Genomic DNA, 19164 nt, shown 5'->3' on the forward strand with positions numbered 1-19164 from the left:
ATGCCCGCGCCGCCGCAGAAGGCAGCAGCAGAAAAGTTGCTCTTTTCGGAAGCCCCCCCCCCCCGGAACCTGGAGGCCCACGGGAGCCTAACTCGCCCCTCAGCGCACAGAAGTTTGATTCTATTGGGGGGTTGGCTAGGCGGGACGGGACCGAAGAGCACCACGTTTCTCCGGATCTGCCCACGTACTCCCGGTGGAGAGGGGGAACCCGCTGGCAGAAACGAGGGGGGAACGGTCAGCGACGCTGAGGAAGAGGAGGTGCGCGACCTCGCTCTTTCTCCCAGGCCGGGGCTAGAAGAGTTCTTCACTCCTCCCGCAACAAATACCCTTCCACCAGACAATTTACAACTACGTCGCCTCCGAACTGATCTAACCATAGTAAATCATATACCAAAATGTCCTTCCAGTTAGTGACTACTTCACCTTCAACCGCAACAACACGCGAGCATGTAATAGATTCAAACTAAATTTAAACCACTCCAAATTAGACTGCAGAAAATACAACTTCAGCAATAGAGTGATCAGCGCCTGGAATTCACTACCTGACTGTGGTTTCTTCCTTAAACCCCAAAACCTTTAACCTTAGATTGTCTACAGTCAACCTCTCCCCTTTTCTAAAAGGTCTGTAAGGGGCGTGCATAAACGCACCATTGTGCCTACCGTCTCTGTCCTACTGTCCTATTTGTTTTTTATCATTACTTTCTATCTTATGTATATACTGTATAAACTATTGTCTTATACTTGATTGACAAACAAACAAAAATTTGGAGAGATGCTGATGTCCTGGTCTACGAAGTCAACTCCTGATTGTTGGGAAGAGCCAAGCATCGTGAAAAGCGTCTTTGGTACCAGAGTAGCTGCCTTCCCTTGGTGCCTCATTTAAGATCAGATAACCTTTATTGTCATTTTTTTTACTATGAGAATAAAATAGAATGTAATAGAATAGAATTTTATTGGCCAAGTGTAATTGGACACACAAAGAATTTGTCTTGATGCATATGCTGTCAGTGTACATAAAAGAAAGGTTTGTCAAGAATTGATTTAATTTAATTCATTCCATTTATAAGCTGCCCATCTCCAGACGGACTCTGGACAGTGTACAACAATAAAACAGGTTACAATCATTAAAACCCCCAATATTAAAAGGCATTCATCCATCACTTCTGGCTGGAGCAGAGGGCTGTTGCTCAACAGCCTCAGGCCTGCCAGCAAGCCATTTTTTAAAGGTCTTTCGGAAGGCCAGGAGGGTGGGGGCGGTAGAAATCTCCAGGGGTGGGGAGTTGGTTCCAGAGAGCGGGAGCCGCCATGGAGAAGGCCCTTCTCCGTGGTCCCACCAGTCAGCATTGCTTTGCTGACAGTACGCTGAGGACGCCAACCCTGGGCTCTGATCGGTCGCTGGTAATGTGAGGCAGAGACAGTCCCGAATCATAAGGTACAACACTCAATGCTAGTCTGGGTACAAATAAGCAATCCAATCATTAGGAACCAGTCAATATAAATTGTAAGGATACAAGCAACAAAGTTACAGTCATACAGTCATTTGTGAAAAGAGATGGGTGATGGGAATGATGAGAAGATTAATCCTAAGTGCAGACTTAGTAAATAGTTTGACAGTGTTCAGGAAATTATTTGTTTAGCAGAGTGATGGCGTTTGGGAAAAACCTGTTCCTGTGTCTACTTGTTCTGGTGTGCGTTGCTCTATAGTGTCATTTTGAGGATACGATTTGAAGCAGTTTGCATCCAGGATATGAGAGGTCTAAATATTTTCACAGCCTTCTTTTTGACTCGTGCAGTATACAGGGCTTCAATGGAAGGCAGGCTGGTAGCAATTGTTTTTTCTGCAGTTCAATTGGCACACACATTAAAAATAAAATTATGTTGCCTGCTCTCAAAAGTGTACCCATATATAAGAAACACACACCACACACACACACACAGAGAGAGAGAGAGAGAGAGAGAGAGAGAGAGAGAGAGAGAGCCTACAACCTTACATATAAATTCATATAAATATTAATTACTGTCCATCTCTTGAATACATAGTGGAAAGTGGAAGCTTGAGCGTTCATGAAGTTGAATCTGTATGAAACAAAACTATGACTGAATCTTGATGTTCTATTTTGAATACTACAAAGTCGCCTCCCAGAAGGTAACAAGGAAAAGAGGTCATGAAGAGGATGTGTAGTGTCTCAGACAATACTGCCGGACCTTGCTCAAGCAACACTTACATGCTATGTCCTGGATAGAATGGACTGAACTGCCAATCATCTTTTCTGCCATTCTCGCCACTCTCTCTGAAGCAGTAAGGCTTCCAATTCAGACTGAAACCCAAAATTTCTAAGCATGGGTGTCAAATTTATGGCCCACAGGCCAGATACGTCATGTGCTGGCCCCACCTTCTGGTTTAGCAAAGGGAAAAAAGTCCAGATATGTCGCATGACGATACTGTGACGACACGAGATTGGTGCCCCTGCTTTAAAGTCATTCTTTCCTCACCCATGATTTGTTGAACAAGTCATCATGGTCCAGTTTGTGTCTAATAGCCCGTTTATAAACTTCACTGACTATATCGAGCATTGAATCACATGTTGACTTAATGCAGGATGAGGTAACCAATGTTGATAGACGTCCCATAGCATCTAATTGTGGCCTTCTAAGAGCATCTTAACTTTGGCAACAAAAAAGGATGATTTAGGAGTGTGTTATTTACCCTTGACTTGGGTATTTGTGGTCAGTTTAAGAGTGGGAAATTATGAGGAAAAACATATCCATTCATCTTATCCTTCTAATTGTTCCCAAAGAAGTAAGCAGGTGAACTTAGAAGGCCTTTTGCAGGTAGCGGGCTGGTCAGAATCAAAATTCTGTCTTTGTGATACATGTGAACTCAACCACTTCAGTCAGTTCAACATAATACCCTGCTGGTGATGTTTCTTGGTTCTGCCCAAAGTTGCCTAGGATTAAATCTAAACCATGGGTGGAAAACAATGGTCCTTTTATGACTTGTAGACTTCAACTTCCAGAATTACAGAGGGGTGGCATACAAATTTAAATAAATAAGTAAGTAAGTAAGTAAGTAAGTAAGTAAGTAAGTAAGTAAGTAAGTAAGTAAGTAAATACATACATACATACATACATACATACATACATACATACATACATACATACATACATACTGGAAGTTGAAGTCCACAAGTCATAAAGGGGCCATGGTTCCCCATGTCTGATATAAACCTTCACATTGTTGCTATTGCCCTTTGAATTGTGAGCTGCCCAGTGTTTGCTGAGATGGGTGGCTAGAGAAATCAAAGAAACATGCGTTAAACTCTTGATTCAAAGTGCCAAATCATTGTTTGTGATTTGCTATATAAGTTGCAGCTACATTTTCGGGATGATCTTGGCTAGAGATTTGGGACTAAGAAGATATACTGAAGGTGTATTTTTTTAGGGAATCACATTAAAGCCAAGGTCGCAGTCGGTGTTAGTGGGGGGTCAGAGGTCGACCTCTAGGTTACTCCCTTGTGGGGTGCCTCAGGGGTCGGTCCTCTCCCCCCTACTATTTAATATCTACATGAAACCGCTGGGTGAGATCATCCAAGGGCATGGGGTGAGGTATCATCAGTATGCAGATGATACCCAGCTTTACATCTCCACCCCTTGTCCAGTCGGCGAAGCAGTGGAAGTGATGTGCCGGTGCTTGGAGGCTGTTGGGGTCTGGATGGGTGTCAACAGACTCAAGCTCAACCCTGATAAGACGGAGTGGCTGTGGGTTTTGCCTCCCAAGGACAATTCCATCTGTCCATCCATCACCCTGGGGGGGGGAGTCACTAACCCCCTCAGAGAGGGTCCGCAACTTGGGCGTCCTCCTCGATCCACAGCTCACATTAGAGAAACATCTTTCAGCTGTGGCGAGGGGGGTGTTTGCCCAGGTTCGCCTGGTGCACCAATTGCGGCCCTATTTGGACCGGGAGTCACTGCTCACAGTCACTCATGCCCTCATCACCTCGAGGCTCGACTACTGTAACGCTCTCTACATGGGGCTACCTTTGAAAAGTGTTCGTAAACTTCAGATCGTGCAGAATGCAGCTGCGAGAGCTATCATGGGCTTTCCTAAATTTGCCCATGTCACACCAACACTCCGCAGTCTGCATTGGTTGCCGATCAGTTTCCGGTCACAATTCAAAGTGTTGGTTATGACCTATAAAGCTCTTCATGGCACCGGACCAGAATATCTCCGGGACCGCCTTCTGCCGCACGAATCCCAGCGACCAGTTAGGTCCCACAGAGTTGGCCTTCTCCGGGTCCCGTCAACTAAACAATGTCGTTTGGCGGGACCCAGGGGAAGAGCCTTCTCTGTGGCGGCCCCGACCCTTTGGAATCAACTCCCCCCAGATATCAGAGTTGCCCCCACCCTCCTAGCCTTTCGTAAGCTCCTTAAAACCCACCTCTGTCATCAGGCATGGGGGAATTGACATGTTCCTTCCCCCTAGGCTTATAAAATTTATGTATGGTATGCTAGTGTGTATGACTGGTTTTTAACTTGTGGTGTTCTTAAAATTAATTTAATATTGGATTTGTCTTGTATTGCTGTTGCTGTGAGCCGCCCCGAGTCTGCGGAGAGGGGCGGCATACAAATCTGATTAAACTGAAACTGAAACTGAATCAAATGAATCACATTAAACCCCTTTGTGAATCAGAAAATAAAGAATTGGAGAGGCATTTAAGACTAAGATTTATAGCAATGAGTAATTCCAGCCTTCCTTGCCCTAAGCTTGATAAAAACATGAGACAGTTATTACAAAGAAATAAAATATAAGCTAGAACAGGCTTAGAAACTTTAGTTTCTAAGAACAGCTATTAAAAGGAGACAATTATGCATGGAGTAATATGAAGTGGATATAGAATTTAATCTCTCTTAAAATACCCAGTAAAGCTTTAGAACATATTTAAAATAAACAAAGATAGGCACTCTGGATGCACACAGAAAAAGGTGCTTCAGTGTCCATTTCTTTGCTTCTGCGCATGCGAAAATTGGCAAAATCTCATGCACGAGGGCGTCCTCTGTGAGATTTCGTTTCCTGTGAATGCGCAGCTGAATCTTGCACATGCGTGCATGTGCACACATCAGGGATGTGGAGATCCGTGTATATCTCCATTTTTCTAAGCTGCCCTGAGTCTGTGGAGAAGGTTGGCATAGAAATCCAGACAAATAAATAAGTCTGTTAGAAGTAAATGGAAGGAATACAAAGTTGGTTTATTAGATCATGATTAGAGCAACATATGTAGGCATTTCTAGTTACTTTTTCTAGACTTTCTGCTGAAACTAGGACTGAAAAGATTATGTTTTAGGAATTTGTCTATGGATAAGAAATGGGACATAGGAAGAAGAAATATTTATAACTTTAGAGAGCAGGAAAAATAATTACAACAATGCACTGCCTATACTTTTGATAGATTAGATTTCATATTTAGGGAAGACAGGAAAAGGAAGACAATTTCAATATAATTGGTAAATAGGAAAAAAGATAAACTTGCCATTTTAATCACATGCAAATTGTATTAAGCCACTTAACAGAATTTACTGTACAAAGATGAGTGTGATTTCAGATGCATCATGCCATGTGGTTTCATACTGGTAGCAAAGTGAGGAGAAAGACATTTCTACAAATGAAGTATGGCACTGCTTTTCACGTCCATTTTATTCTATCAAACAGTAAAGAACCGTACTACAGTTGTTCCACAGCCCATTTAATCCAGCACTTTGTCTTGTATAATGCTTGAACAATTTTTTTTTTTGGGGGGGGGGAGAGCTTACAAACTAGGACAGGAGGATGGTAGCTCTTCTACACTGTTATTCTTTGATAGCTAATAATCAAGATATACATTACTTGTTTCTTGAGCTCGTAGCATCAAGATGAGCATCTCTTGGTACCTCAAAACTCATGGATGTTTTAGATTTACCATACCTGGGGCACAACTGAATGACCAACCACTAGATGGTGCCAAAGACATAGAGAAAACTAACTTTTAGGGTTGAAGGCATCTGGATTTTTCCAGACCAGATTTGGAGACTCCATACATACAGATCAATTAGACATCTTGTTTGCTTTGTTCCACCACTAGAGATGGCAAGAGGATTAGGGGACAAGGTTTTATAGCTCTATAGCCAAATGATACAAAACCCCCAAAAGTCACCATGTACTGTAGTTTGTTTGGATGTGGCATGTTGCATGAATTTGCTCAGTAGGAATGCTAACTTGTGTTTTATGGATTATGTTAGCTAATTAATTTATTCAAACCATAATAAAGTAATCTGGCTGTTTATATATAATTCAAGACAACAAACAGACTTAGCACACCTCCCGTTTTCTTTATAATAACTTTGAGGTGGTTGAGCTGAGAGGTTGACTAGTCCAAAGTCATCCAGCCGGTTTTAATGCCTAAGGGAGGCCTAGAAATTTAAGCTGTTGCTTTAAAAAGATTATTTTTGATGGGCTTTCCTTTTCCCATTGCCATTCTGGCATTCAGTTAAATCCTTTAGAAGATATTCCGAGTGTGGGTGATCAGGTGTCAAACTGGCTTGTAAGATATTGATTGAAAGCAACAAATAAACACCATTTTTATGTGCGCCTGTCTTCAACTCAATCTTGACTCCAGGTGATTGTCTGGACAAGTCCCAGCAGTTTTCTTGGCTGTTTTCAAAAGCAGTTTGCCTGACAGTGTGTGGGATTGGCCCAAATACCCATTGGCTTCATGAGTAAGGCAGAATTACAATTTAGTCTCTTAGTTTCTACTCTGGTACCTCATAGCCACTACGTCAAAGTGCCTTTTAAAGAAAAATTGGTTAATCTTAAAAAAATATTTTGTTTAAATTATAATAAAAACAAATTAGAGGATTAGAGACACTGTAAAGCAACACTCCCTGGTTCAGGGTAGTGCAGTTTCCTTGGGACGGGGCTCCAAATGAATTTTCCAATAAGGAATAGGAAAGGAGCGACATGGAACAACACACAGGGGGAAGTAAGCAGGTTCTGCAGCGTAGCTCCAAATTCACATTCTTATTTGATTTTCTTCATGTCATTCTAGAAAGAATGTAGGAAAATTTACTTTTATTAGTTTACGAAATATGGATATCAAACACACAACCAACCACAAGATGGCAGATTCCCCTCAGTTTCCTCGCTGATACTTAACGGTTACAACTCCAATACACTGTGCTCATTCAGCTGCGGAATTTGCGCAGCCCACGCACGCTTTAGGTTAGGATGATCGCGCATGCGTAGTGAAAGAGGAAGGTTGACCTGGCCCTTTTGCCATCATGGCAGGATCGAACTCGGAGGGCGGGACGCAGCGGGAAGCCGAACCACCCGCATTCCCTCCTCCCATGGAGGGTCTGCAGCTGATCCAGCAGGGAGCCGAAGCCCGCCTCTATCGGGGCCAATTCTTAGGCAGGCCGACCGTGATGAAACTCCGATTCCCGAAACGTTACCGGCACCCAACGATGGATGAGAGGCTCAGCCACAAGCGAACGGCGCAGGAGGCCCGGTCGTTGCTACGCTGTCGACGGGCAGGTGGGGCGGGGCTTAGCCAGAGATTGGATGAGGCAGAAAGTCGGTGGGCTCCACAGGGCGGCCAATCAAAGAAGAATTAGATCTCCCCCCCCCGCCCCCATGAATAAGTATTTAAAAGAGCAGAGATTCTACTGTAAATATTCTAAACAGGCTAAAGGAGGAAGGTCATCATTCCATTTGACAAAGGAAAATACGTATATATGTCAAAATATACATGTATATTTTATTGTCCTTCGAATATTAATCAGTTTTTTATTAGAACTTGATTCAAAGTTTTAAACTTCCCTTTATTGGAGGGACTGTCTGAAATGGAAGGCAGATTGAATTTTTTGAAAAAGGAATGTAATGGATGCGTTAAACACGTTTGAATGTGTCGTATTTGGAGAAGATATGCCTTGATTACAAAAATCCTTTTACTTTTTTAAAATAATTTTTATTAGATTTTTTAAACAATACAGACAATACGAATAGAATAGAATTATTTTGTTGGCCGAGTGTGACTGGACACAAGGAATTTGTCTTTGGTGCATACGCTCTCAGTGTACATAAAAGAAAATATAGATTTGTCAAGAATCATGAGGTACAATACTTAATGATTGTCATGGGTGTGAAATAAACAATGAAGAAACAATATTAATAAAAATATTAAGGGTACAAGCAACAAGTTACAGTCATACAGTCATAAGTGGGAGGAAATGAGTGATAGGAATGATGAGAAAAAACTAATAATAATAGTAGAAACACATGAAAGACACTGACAAATCGTTCAAATAACTTCACTTACATTTTTGTAGGATCAACATATCCATTTCAATGCATTGTTATCCAACTATCTTATCACTAATTTATTCATGTATTTATCTTTACATAATATTTGCATGGGACCCTTATAACTACCGTACTAATTACGAATATATTTATATCTTTTTCTATAATACTCTTTCAATTTTAATGTGTTAATTCTATTTGCTGCTATCAGTTTTTATTTTATTTTTATTTATTTTATTTATTTATTGGATTTGTATGCCGCCCCTCATAGACATTGCCATGATATAGGAAGTATTAATGGTAGAAGCCAATGATATATTGGTATGTTCCTGATCAAGTACAGCTTGTGTTCTACATCTTTGCAATTAAACTTACTAAACTGAATTGGATATCAGACTGCTGGAAGATGGAATTGTGCTTTGGGTTGTGGCCTTGACCTTGTGAGTTTCATACTCAGCCCTGGAATCTCAGTAAGTCAGGGGTAGGCAAAGTTGGCTCTTCTATGACTTGTGGACTTCAACTCCCAGAATTTCTAAGCCAATCATGCTAGCTTAGGAATTCTGGGAATTGAAGTCCACATGTTATAGAAGAGCCAACTTTGCCTACCCCTGCACTAAGTGATTTGGAGCCAGCTCTTCATCTCAGCCGATATCCTTCTTTAAGAGCGTTAGAGAAAAATGGAGGGCAGAGTGCTATATAAGTGTCTTGAAGGAGGAAAGATGGGATGCAAGTTTTATTGAATAAGACATGCCACTTTTAAAATCAATATTTTTTCTGCTCCAGACTTTAAAAAAAAAAACATTTCTTAGTCCTAGTCCAGAAAGCTGTTAAGACCTGGCTTTTCCAGCAGGCCTGGAGTTAGGATTGATTGTAAATATACATGTTTTTTAGGATATTTTAGATTTTATTGCACTGTTGATTTTATTGCTGTATTTTTATTGCTGCTGTATTTATGACTATTGTTAGCTGTTCTGAGTTCTTTTTGTAGTGAGCAGCATATAAGTACAATAAATAAATATCTTGTCAATACATAAGCATTCCCAGCTTTTCCCTTATATTCTAGATTCTATAGCTTCTCATAATAGCCAGCTACAAATAGAATGGCAATGTGTTGATTGTTTTGTAGCTCAAAAGCAAGAAAGATTATGCCAAGATTATAGCACATGCCAAGGGAAAGGGTAGAATGGTAACAGGTTTGTCTGGAGGAGGATGAACTCTGAAAAATGCTTTCTTTAGAACATTAATCTTATCTCCGAAGATGGTATAATATATTCTACCACACAGACTAATGGTTTTTATTATCTTTTTAGGTATTTCTGCACCTGTTGTGTACTTTGTGGACTATGTTGCCAACTGTATATATCTTGAAGACATTGTAGGATCAACTACTGTTCGGGACTATATAATCTCCCAGCAGCAATCTGGTGAAGGTATCAGCAATCTTATTCAATTAGTTGAAAAGATAGGGGAGATATTAGCACGAATGCATGACGAAGACCTCATACATGGAGATCTCACAACTTCTAACATGCTTTTGCAACCACCAGTGGAGAAGCTGGAGTTGACATTAATAGATTTTGGACTAAGTTTTATTTCTGGTCTTCCTGAAGATAAGGGTGTTGATTTATATGTCTTAGAGAAAGCCTTTTTGAGTACCCATCCAAACACAGAAGCTCTGTTTGAAGCACTATTGAAGAAATACTCAACTGCATCTAAAAAATCAATTCCAGTGATAAAAAAGCTGGATGAAGTACGACTGAGAGGAAGAAAAAGATCTATGGTTGGATAAAGAATGCAGACAACACAGGGAGAAAAAGAGGAACTTAATTTTTATATGCTCTTTAAATATTTTCAATTATGTCCAATAATAAAATTGAATTTTTTGTTTTATTTCATATTTGCGTACTGGAATATTATTACTAGATTTATATAATGATAGTGAAAAATTCAAGAACAGAAATTGGTATTTGCTTCTTTGTAATCTGTTTATTTCCTGGAATTGGTATAGTTGGAGTTTGACCTACAGTCCTAATGTGAAGATGTAAATCCTTGATGTAATATTTTATGCAATGCAGTCATAGGATTCAAATAATTTGGGCCATTTTAAGGCTTGCAAGTTCCTATTAATCTCTTAAGATTTTATTTGCATCACTCCCTTTTATGCCAAGAATACATTTATGGCCTCAGTAAATATTGTTAATACCTACAGGTTGAATATCCCTAAATCTGCTGCAATCTATTGAAGAAAGTTAGTACCTATCCCTCTCTAAGAAAAATGAAATATCCTAAGAAATATTAGAAAGGCACAACATTATATAGAATATTCCTAGAGAGATGGAGAAACATGTTTGTACGCAGCAAACAGACTTACTCTTAGTAGCCCCCAGTTTTGTCAATTTGCCATCAAGGAAGGGGCCAGCTCACTCATTCCCCCTCCCCTTTGTAAATAGCCTAGACCAGTCTATTCTAACAAAGATCTACCTCCTCCTTCAGATAGAGCCATATTAGAAATTGCCCAAATCCCTTTCATTACACCACATGGGACCTGGGAAGATTGCATCAGCTAGCAGCACCTTTCTAAGCACCTTTATTTCTAATATAGTGTCTCTTTCCCAGTTGGAACTGGACCCAGAAAGATATTCCTTCCAACATTATGGTCTTAGTCTAATTTTATTGTTTACTATGTTTGCTTCCAATCTCACCTTGGGGCCACATGGCAATTGGATAGGAATACTGTATGCCTGATTATTCCTCTTGTTTCCTGCCAGACTTCTTGTCCCCTTGACCACTTATCCTTTAGTTAGTATTTAATAGTAAGTTGCATAATACAAATCAAAAGGTCAGCCCTATGCTCATGTTTATTTCCAGGAAAGTGTCTGATTTTCATAAATCTTTGGTTTCTTCAGTCCAGTACTTTGTCTTGATGCAGATTCACCTGTCTAGAATTAAAAGATAAGCTTAGTAAGAAATGTGGCAGGTATCATTCTGATCTCTGAATAAGTGGGAGTGTCATTCATTGTACCTCTATTGTGAAACCATGTCCAGGGTTCTTGATATTTCAAATGCATATATTATTCCAGAGATGTTGAGGGTCATAAATCTATCTTCCACATAAACTCACTCTGAATCCAATAGAGCTTGCTTCTAAATACTGTATATCCATGGAAGATGACTGCAGTTCTGACTACTGGAAGAACTGAAGCAATGTTTTGCAACTTGGTTATTTTTGTCTTTTGGATTTTAATTTAAAAGAATATCCTGTTGCAGGAGATCATGTATCACCTGAAGGGTTACAACAGATTAGATGCTAGTCTAGAAGCATATTATAGATTCACTCTTAATACATTTCCCCCCTTAAAATGAAAGCAGAATTACAGGGTTTTTTCCAAAAAATAGAAAAAGAGACTAATACATTGGATTTCCTTCAAAGTTGGAGCTTATTTGAACTTTCAGAACAGAAAAATTTAAAAAATCGCACAGGCTATGTTACCTTCTCAGAAACTACAGAAGTGCAACCTAGTACAGTATACATTTGTATAAATTGTTACAAATTACTAATAAGTTTAGCAGTTACTTTTTACTAGACTTGTGCAAAGGTGAATTTCATATAAATCAAGTGGATTTAAATCATATCTATCCTAGGGTTAACTACCTTTAAATTAACTATCTTTAGATAGATTTTTACTCTAAAAGCACTTTATTAAAATTTAATTTAAAAATTTAAAAATCCAATTTAGATTTTTAAAAATCTGATTTAAATTTTTTTTTCTTAATCAACTTTTATTCAGCCTGGTTGGTGAAATGAATTAAATTCTGGAAATTAATTTACAGAACATTTAAGCTGCATGATTCCCCTTTCTCCTGTCTTGCTAAATAGATAATAAAGATACAGCTTTTATTATTTCTATAAATAATTCAAGAAGGCGAACATATCTAATACTCTTTCCTCCTATTTTCCCTACAACAACTGTGAGGTATGTTGGGTTTATAGAGTATGACTGGCCCAGTCACCCATGTTGCTTTCCTTAGACTTAATTATGGTAATTAATTAAATTGATTAAAAGTTATTAAACTAATGAAACTTGACAGATTTTCTTCTGCAAGTTTCTTGTAATAATTATCTGGGAGGTAAATATTCATTTTCCAACAGGCAATATTTTCCAGAATTAGAAGTGCAAATGAGCACAAAAAAACCTTTTACTTGTGCATTGCCTGTCATAAAGTTGTTAAAAACTATACAATACTTATAGCAAAGGAAAAAAAGAAGCAATGCCAATAAATATCCTAGCTTTCATAGAAGCTTTTTTAAACCTCTTTTCCCCCCATTTGGCAATCAATGCAATAAATAAAATATTAAAGTCGTATCATACAGCAGCTGCTTTTAACTTTTTTTTAAGCTTAATTTGTTTGGATTGAGAACCTGAGGTAAATTTCAGCCTTAGACAGACACATGGATGCAGAATGTCTTATAAAAAATTGCCAAAGCACTGGAAGAGGGAGAAAAGTAACATCTATTATTTATATATTTAATAATATATATTAAAATAATATATATACTATAATAATAATAATAATAATAATAATAATAATTATTATTATTTATTAGATTTGTATGCTGCCCCTCTCCGAAAACTATATATAAAAGACAGACTAGGCGAGACATGATAGCAATGTTCTAATATTTCAGGGGCTGCCACAAAGAAGAGGGAGTCAAGCTATTCTCCAAAGCACTTGAGGGCAGGAAAAGAAGCAAGGGATGGAAACTAATCAAGGAAAGAAGCAATTTAAGAACTAAAGAGGAATTTTCTGACAGAACAATTAATCTGTGGAACAACTTGCCTCCAGAAGTTGTGAATGCTCCACCACTGGAAATGTTTAAGATGATGTTGGATAACCATTTCTCTGAAATGGTGTAGGGCAGGGGTCTCCAAACTTGGGAACTTTAAGACTTGTGGACTTCAACTCCCAGAATTCTCCAGCCAGCTATGGGAGTTGATGTCCACAAATCTTAAAGTTCCCAAGTTTGGAGACCCCTGGTGTAGGGTTTCCTGCCAAGTAGGGGGTTGGACTAGAAGACCTCCAAGGCCCCTTCCCACTCTGTTATTCTATTCTATTCTATTCTACTCTACTCTATAGATGAGAAGAATAATCTGAACAATATTTATTTATTTATTTATTTATTTACTTACTTACTTACTTACTTACTTACTTACTTACTTACTTACTTACTTACTTACTTACTTACTTACTTACTTACTTACTTACTTACTCACTTATTTATTGGACTTTTATGAACTTGGGGTGGCTTACAACATATAAAGGAACAATATAACATCCTATGACCAAATAATTTACATTAACAGTCTAAAAACCCAAAACCATAAAAAAAACATTCTTTAGGTTCTTCAGCACCTGAACTCAAAACAAATAAAAATGTAAAGGAAAGTATTTTATTAAGGAAATTAATAAACATGGGGACAAACATGGATATCTGAGGGAAAGAGGAAATGCAGGAGGGCATGAATTACTCCAGAAGTACTCCAGAATTAATAAAAAAATCTTGATTATATGTAATTGTTTCCATCATGCTTTAAATTTTCTGTTTGAAAATATAAAGACCTCCAAGGTCCCTTCCAACTCTGTTATTCTATTCTATAATAATAAGGCAGATTCAAGTGAGGTGTTTTAGTTAGGAAAAAATAATATATATTGGTCAAAAAATAAATAAAGGGAACACTCAAAGAGCACATCCTAGATCTGAATGAATGAAATATTCTCATTGAATACTTTGTTCTGTACAAAGTTGAATGTGCACAACAGCATGTGAAATTGATTGTCAATCAGTGTCGCTTCCTAAGTGGAGTTTGATTTCCCAGAAGTTTGATTTACCTGGAGTTATATTGTGTTGTTTAAGTGCTCCCTTTATTATTATTTTTGAGCAGTGTATATTAATAAAACAGATACAAGTGAGTTGTTTTAGTTAGGAAAAAATAATCATATATAATAATAAGGCAGATGCAAGGGAGGTGCTTTAGTTAGGCAAAAACAATATTAACTGAGGTTGAAAACGAGTGAGTGGGAAAGGATTAGCTTTCCTCCTACAGTCCATGGATTGTGTGTAGCCTCCGCTCTCCTATTCAAGGCGGCAGGTTGTCTGCTGGGTTAGGCATCCTGCATTTATTTGACAATTTTTCCAAGAAACCTGGTGGCGCCCACACCAAGATGGACTGAACCGCGTTTACTTTCCCGGTGGGTTGTAAATGTGGGAAGATCGTATAAAGCCCCACGCTCCGGGGATGAAGCTTCTCCTCACACAAGAACTACCGAAAAATCAACGAGACGCGAGAACCACGTGGTTACCACGCCAGTAAATAAAGCAATTTACAACAGAACGGGCTCGGCAGGACCCGCTTCCATCTTGTTCGCCTAAAAACACGCCCGGCGCTTCCAAATCGTCATAGCGCAGCGGCAACGAACGGTTGCAGTTTCTTACATGAAGGTCGGCAGGTATCGAGTTCGAGACCGCGCTTTCCCCCGTCTCCCTGCAAGCGTCCTAGCGCCTGCGACTGCTCGTGTCTGAGGCGTATTCACTTACTTGCTAGAAAAGTCGCTCCCGGCCAAGTGCCCATTTCTTCCGTGGATTCTGGGTTCCACCGGCCAGGGCATACTTTTAATCCGCGATTATCATTTCTTCTCCGGTTCTTAATTGTTTCGGGTTCCTTGCCTGGAAGGGAGGGGGCGCTGTAAGACATCTCAGGACTCAAACAAAAGAAACACAGAAACGAAGACGAAGATTGACGGCAGAAAAAGACCCCGTGGCTCATCTAGTCTGCCCTTATACTATTTCCTGTATTTTATCTTAGGGTGGATATATGTTTATCCCAGCCCAGGCATGTTTGAAATTCAGCTACTGTGGATTTACCAACCACATCTGTGGAAGTTTGTTCCAAGCATCTACTACAAAAGGCAGAACTTTACCCCCAATGCCAGCCCTGTGGCTTTCTTTCTGGATAGCGATGGGTCTCTCCTAGCATTTTCTGGGGGTGGGGTGGGGTCATTAGATTTGTATACACATTGTTTTGTATTGCCGCTCCGAGTCTCCGGAGAGTAGTAGCATACAAATCTAATAAATTATTATTAAATTATTATGTTGTGAGCCGCTCTGGGTCCTTGGAGAGAAGCTGCATACAAGTCCAATTAATAATAATAATAATGATGATGATGATGATGGGCATGTCTTAACCAGCGTTTTTCAAACTTTTCCAACAAGCCCATCCATCTGAATTATCCATCCATCTGAAATGTCCAGAGATACTTTACCAGAAGAGCCCTCCAGTCCTCCACATGCAAGAAAATACCCTACGCAACTAGACTTACAATTCTATGTTTAGAAAGCTTAGTACTACGTCACCTTAAACACGATCTAAGCATAGGCCATAAAATCATCTGCTGCAACATTCTTCCTGTCAACGACTACTTCAGATACAACCACAACTACATATGAGCACACAACAGATACAAACTTAAAGTAAACCGCTCTAAACCCAGCTGCAGGAAATACGACTTTAGTTGATGCATGGAACTCACTACTAGACTCTGTAGTAACCCCCAAAACCTTACCCTTAGACTATCCACTGTTGACCTCACCCGATTCCTAAGAGGTAAGTAAGGGGCACACATAAGTGAATCAGCGTGCCTTCTGTTCCGTCCTAATGTTTCTCTTACTAGTGTCAGATATATAAACATTGTTATATCTTTGTATGCTACCAATATGTACTTGACAAAACAAACAAATAAATAAATAAAGCTGGCAAGTCTGGTCTGCAGCAGCTTTTCTGCAGTCTCTGAACCATATAGAAATGATCATCAGCCAGTAGTGAGTTGCTACTGCTATGGTAGAGGACAGCCCACTGGTAGCGCACAGTGCGCTGTGCACGCAGCTTCAATTTTCTTGCGTGTATGCATGCACCCCAGCGTATTTTTGCTTCATGCGTATGCGCAGAAGCAAAATCTCGCAAATGATGCACGCGGGAGAGATTTCGGCAATTTTTTGCTTCTTCACGTGCGCAAAAGAATTGCTGAACTCTCTCACATGTGTGTGTTCCCTCGCAACATTTCAGTGTGTTTTTGCTTCCTGCGCATGCACAGAAGCAAAAACATGCTGGAACACCCACACCCACACGAGAACTGAAATCGTGCACACAGTGCACTGGTAGCAGTAATGAAAATCCACCCTTGTATCATTGCCATCATCTTTTCAGTCGTTGTCTATCCACTGCAGGTGCCGAAAGAGCATGGGTGTGCACTATCACACGTGTGAGTGTGCATACCTATAATTCAATGCCTGGGGAGGGCAAAAACAACTTCCCTCTCACACACACATGCCCTTGGAGGCCTTCTAGGGGCCAGAAATTGCCTATTTCCCATCTTCTGGTGGGTCCAGTAGGCTTGTGTTTCGCCCTCCCGAGGCTCCAAAGGCTTCCCTTGAGCTGGGGAGGGTTAAAACACCCTCTCCCATCCCCCCAGAGGCTCTCTGGAAGCCAAAAATGCCCTCCCAGAGCCTCTGTGCGAGCCAAAAATTAGCTGGCCAGCACACACGTGCATGTTGGAATTGAGCTAGGGCAACAGTTCATATGCCAGCCAATATGACTCCATGTGCCACCTCTGGCGCCCGTGCCATAGGTTTGCCATTATTGGTGTAGAGTCTCCTGCCTAATCAGGGGGTTCGACTTGAAAACTTCCAAGGTCCCTTCCAACTCTATTATTATTATTATTATTATTATTATTATTATTATTATTATATCAATACAACACAGCAAATGAGATCACTATGATGGATTTCGTATTTCATCACCAGTTGGGCGCTTCCCAAGCACCTAGGACTGCGTGATGTAGTGGCGAATTATGTTTGACGATCCCAGTAAAGTGGCCTTTTGCAATTGACAGATGGAGATTTTGTCAATTCCGATGGTTTTCAAATGTCCGCTGAGATCCTTTGGCACTGCGTCCAGCGTGCCAAGTACCACTGGGACCATTTTCACTGGCTTATGCCAGAGTCGTTGCAGCTCGATTTTTAGATCTTCGTATTTCACTAATTTCTCTAGCTGCTTTTCCTCAATTCTGCTGTCCCCTGGGATTGCGATGTCGATGATCCATACTTTCTTTTTCTCCACAATCAGGATGTCTGGTGTGTTATGCTTCAGAATTCGGTCAGTCTGAAGTCGGAAGTCCCACAGTAGTTTTGCTTGCTCATTTTCGACCACTTTTTTGGGCTTATGATCCCACCAGTTCTTTGCCACTGGTAAATGGTAGTTCCGGCACAAGTTCCAGTGGATCATCTGTGCCACAGCATCATGTCTCAGATTATTATTATTATTATTATTATTATTATTATTATTATTATTATTTGTTGTTGTTATTATTACTACTACAACTACTACTACTAATTTACTACTACTACTTTTATTCATTCTGTAATCCGTGTGCAGGTGTTTCTATCTTGTCTTGTAATGTCGAGCATGTATTTTTACATCTATCTTTCTAAGCTCCATCTATGTTACATTCATGGTGGCTATAACCCAATCACTGCTACCATCTTGATTTTTTTTTTTTACCTCTTTATGGACTTCCTGCTGGAGCTCACAGATTTATTCCTGTTTACCACAAGCATTTATAATTTCAGCAAACTAACCAACTTTTTTTAAAAAAAAATCACTGCTGCTTAATCAGGTGCTTTATATTTTTACAAGATGCCAAAATATCCTGGCTCCCCCTTGAGCCTATGTTCCTAATTATGTTCCTTAGCATCAGGAAGCAACACTCCCCCCAATCTTGTTTTCAGAATTAATTAACCTCTAGTAATTATAGATGGCATTAACAATAGAATGCCTAATCTTGTATAAATATTTCCAAATAATTTCAGTTTGTAATGTGAGGATCATCTAATAAAGAGATGGAAACCTGATTATATTACACTGAGTTTCTTCATCTGGGTCCAGTAATTCTTCCTTATACGAAAACTTAAAACACTTGAAGAAAGTTGCCAAGTTTGAAAAATACTGACTTAGAAGAACCACTGGAGCGAGTGTGTGTGTGTGTATGTATGTATGTATGTATGTATGTATGTATGTATGTATGTAAGTGTAAGTGTGAGTGGGTGGGGGAGGTAGGGGGGGAAGGAGAGAGAGACAGAGAGAATGATAATATAACACAAAGTATTTTGGCTAGTGGATACATTTGGAATTTTGAAAGCATGTTAGGTGACCATAAGTAGACTGATCCATTCATGAAATTGTTATCATTGTGACATGCAAGTCCCAGAATGATAAAGTCAGACAGAAGAGAAAACCCCACAGGCATTGTGCTAAATTTCCTTAAATGGCCTTTATATCACAAACATGACTTGCTTATGTTTTCACTCTTGAAGACAGTTGCCTGTTTTCATCCAACAGGACTCACCCCAAAATATTCTGAATTCCCAATGCAGGTTGAGTTAAAAACTGCTGAACCACACATTTTTCTCCTAGTGTGATCCATGTGAACTGGTTTCAACAAAATGTTTGGGTCTCTCATACAGACTTTGTAGTTGGCACCAATGTTTTCTACTCCAGGAAGTGTCTTCTGAGAGTCACATCGATGGTGGAAATTGAGAAATATGAGGCTCATTTGCAGAGTGGAACACAGCAGTAAAATATGGTCTAGAAATTGTGTTGCATTCTGAGTCCTGTCCGTTTAGACAGCTGAATTGATACAATCCTTGACCAAACCACATGTGGGCTGAAATGGGGGCAAAAATACATTCTGAATAAAGCCACGTGAATAGAAAAGCAAT

At 39.6% G+C, this 19164-nt stretch overlaps 1 protein-coding gene and 2 long non-coding RNA genes across 3 annotated transcripts; 1 reads left to right on the plus strand and 2 right to left on the minus strand.

Annotated features, from left to right (window-relative positions):
- Positions 1–5227: 5227 nt before the first annotated feature.
- LOC139163701 (uncharacterized) lies at positions 5228–7570 on the minus strand. Its single transcript, XR_011558509.1, has 2 exons — positions 7189–7570; positions 5228–7076 (listed from the first exon to the last, which is right to left on the minus strand). It is a non-coding gene; the product is annotated as an uncharacterized lncRNA (long non-coding RNA).
- On the plus strand, positions 7279–10228 carry TP53RK (TP53 regulating kinase). Its single transcript, XM_070744680.1, has 2 exons — positions 7279–7565; positions 9644–10228. Exons 1-2 carry the CDS (start codon positions 7313–7315, stop codon positions 10120–10122), a joined length of 732 nt encoding a protein of 243 aa, XP_070600781.1. The 5' UTR covers positions 7279–7312; the 3' UTR covers positions 10123–10228.
- A 495-nt stretch (positions 10229–10723) lies between these two features.
- Positions 10724–15220, minus strand: LOC139163700 (uncharacterized). The gene is made up of 3 exons (XR_011558508.1): positions 14929–15220; positions 11356–11615; positions 10724–11272 (listed from the first exon to the last, which is right to left on the minus strand). It is a non-coding gene; the product is annotated as an uncharacterized lncRNA (long non-coding RNA).
- Positions 15221–19164: the final 3944 nt, after the last annotated feature.

This window comes from Erythrolamprus reginae, chromosome 3 (genome assembly GCF_031021105.1).
Source record: "Erythrolamprus reginae isolate rEryReg1 chromosome 3, rEryReg1.hap1, whole genome shotgun sequence".
NCBI classification, from domain to species: domain Eukaryota; kingdom Metazoa; phylum Chordata; class Lepidosauria; order Squamata; family Dipsadidae; genus Erythrolamprus; species Erythrolamprus reginae.

What these genes read in the sequence shown, in the direction of transcription:
- TP53RK (XM_070744680.1), top strand. Translation starts at nt 7,313, where the DNA reads ATGGCAGGATCGAACTCGGAGGGCGGGACGCAGCGGGAAGCCGAACCA. An exon ending in GCTACGCTGTCGACGGGCAG is followed by an intron (nt 7,566 to 9,643) that starts GTGGGGCGGGGC and finishes TTATCTTTTTAG; the next exon opens with GTATTTCTGCACCTGTTGTG.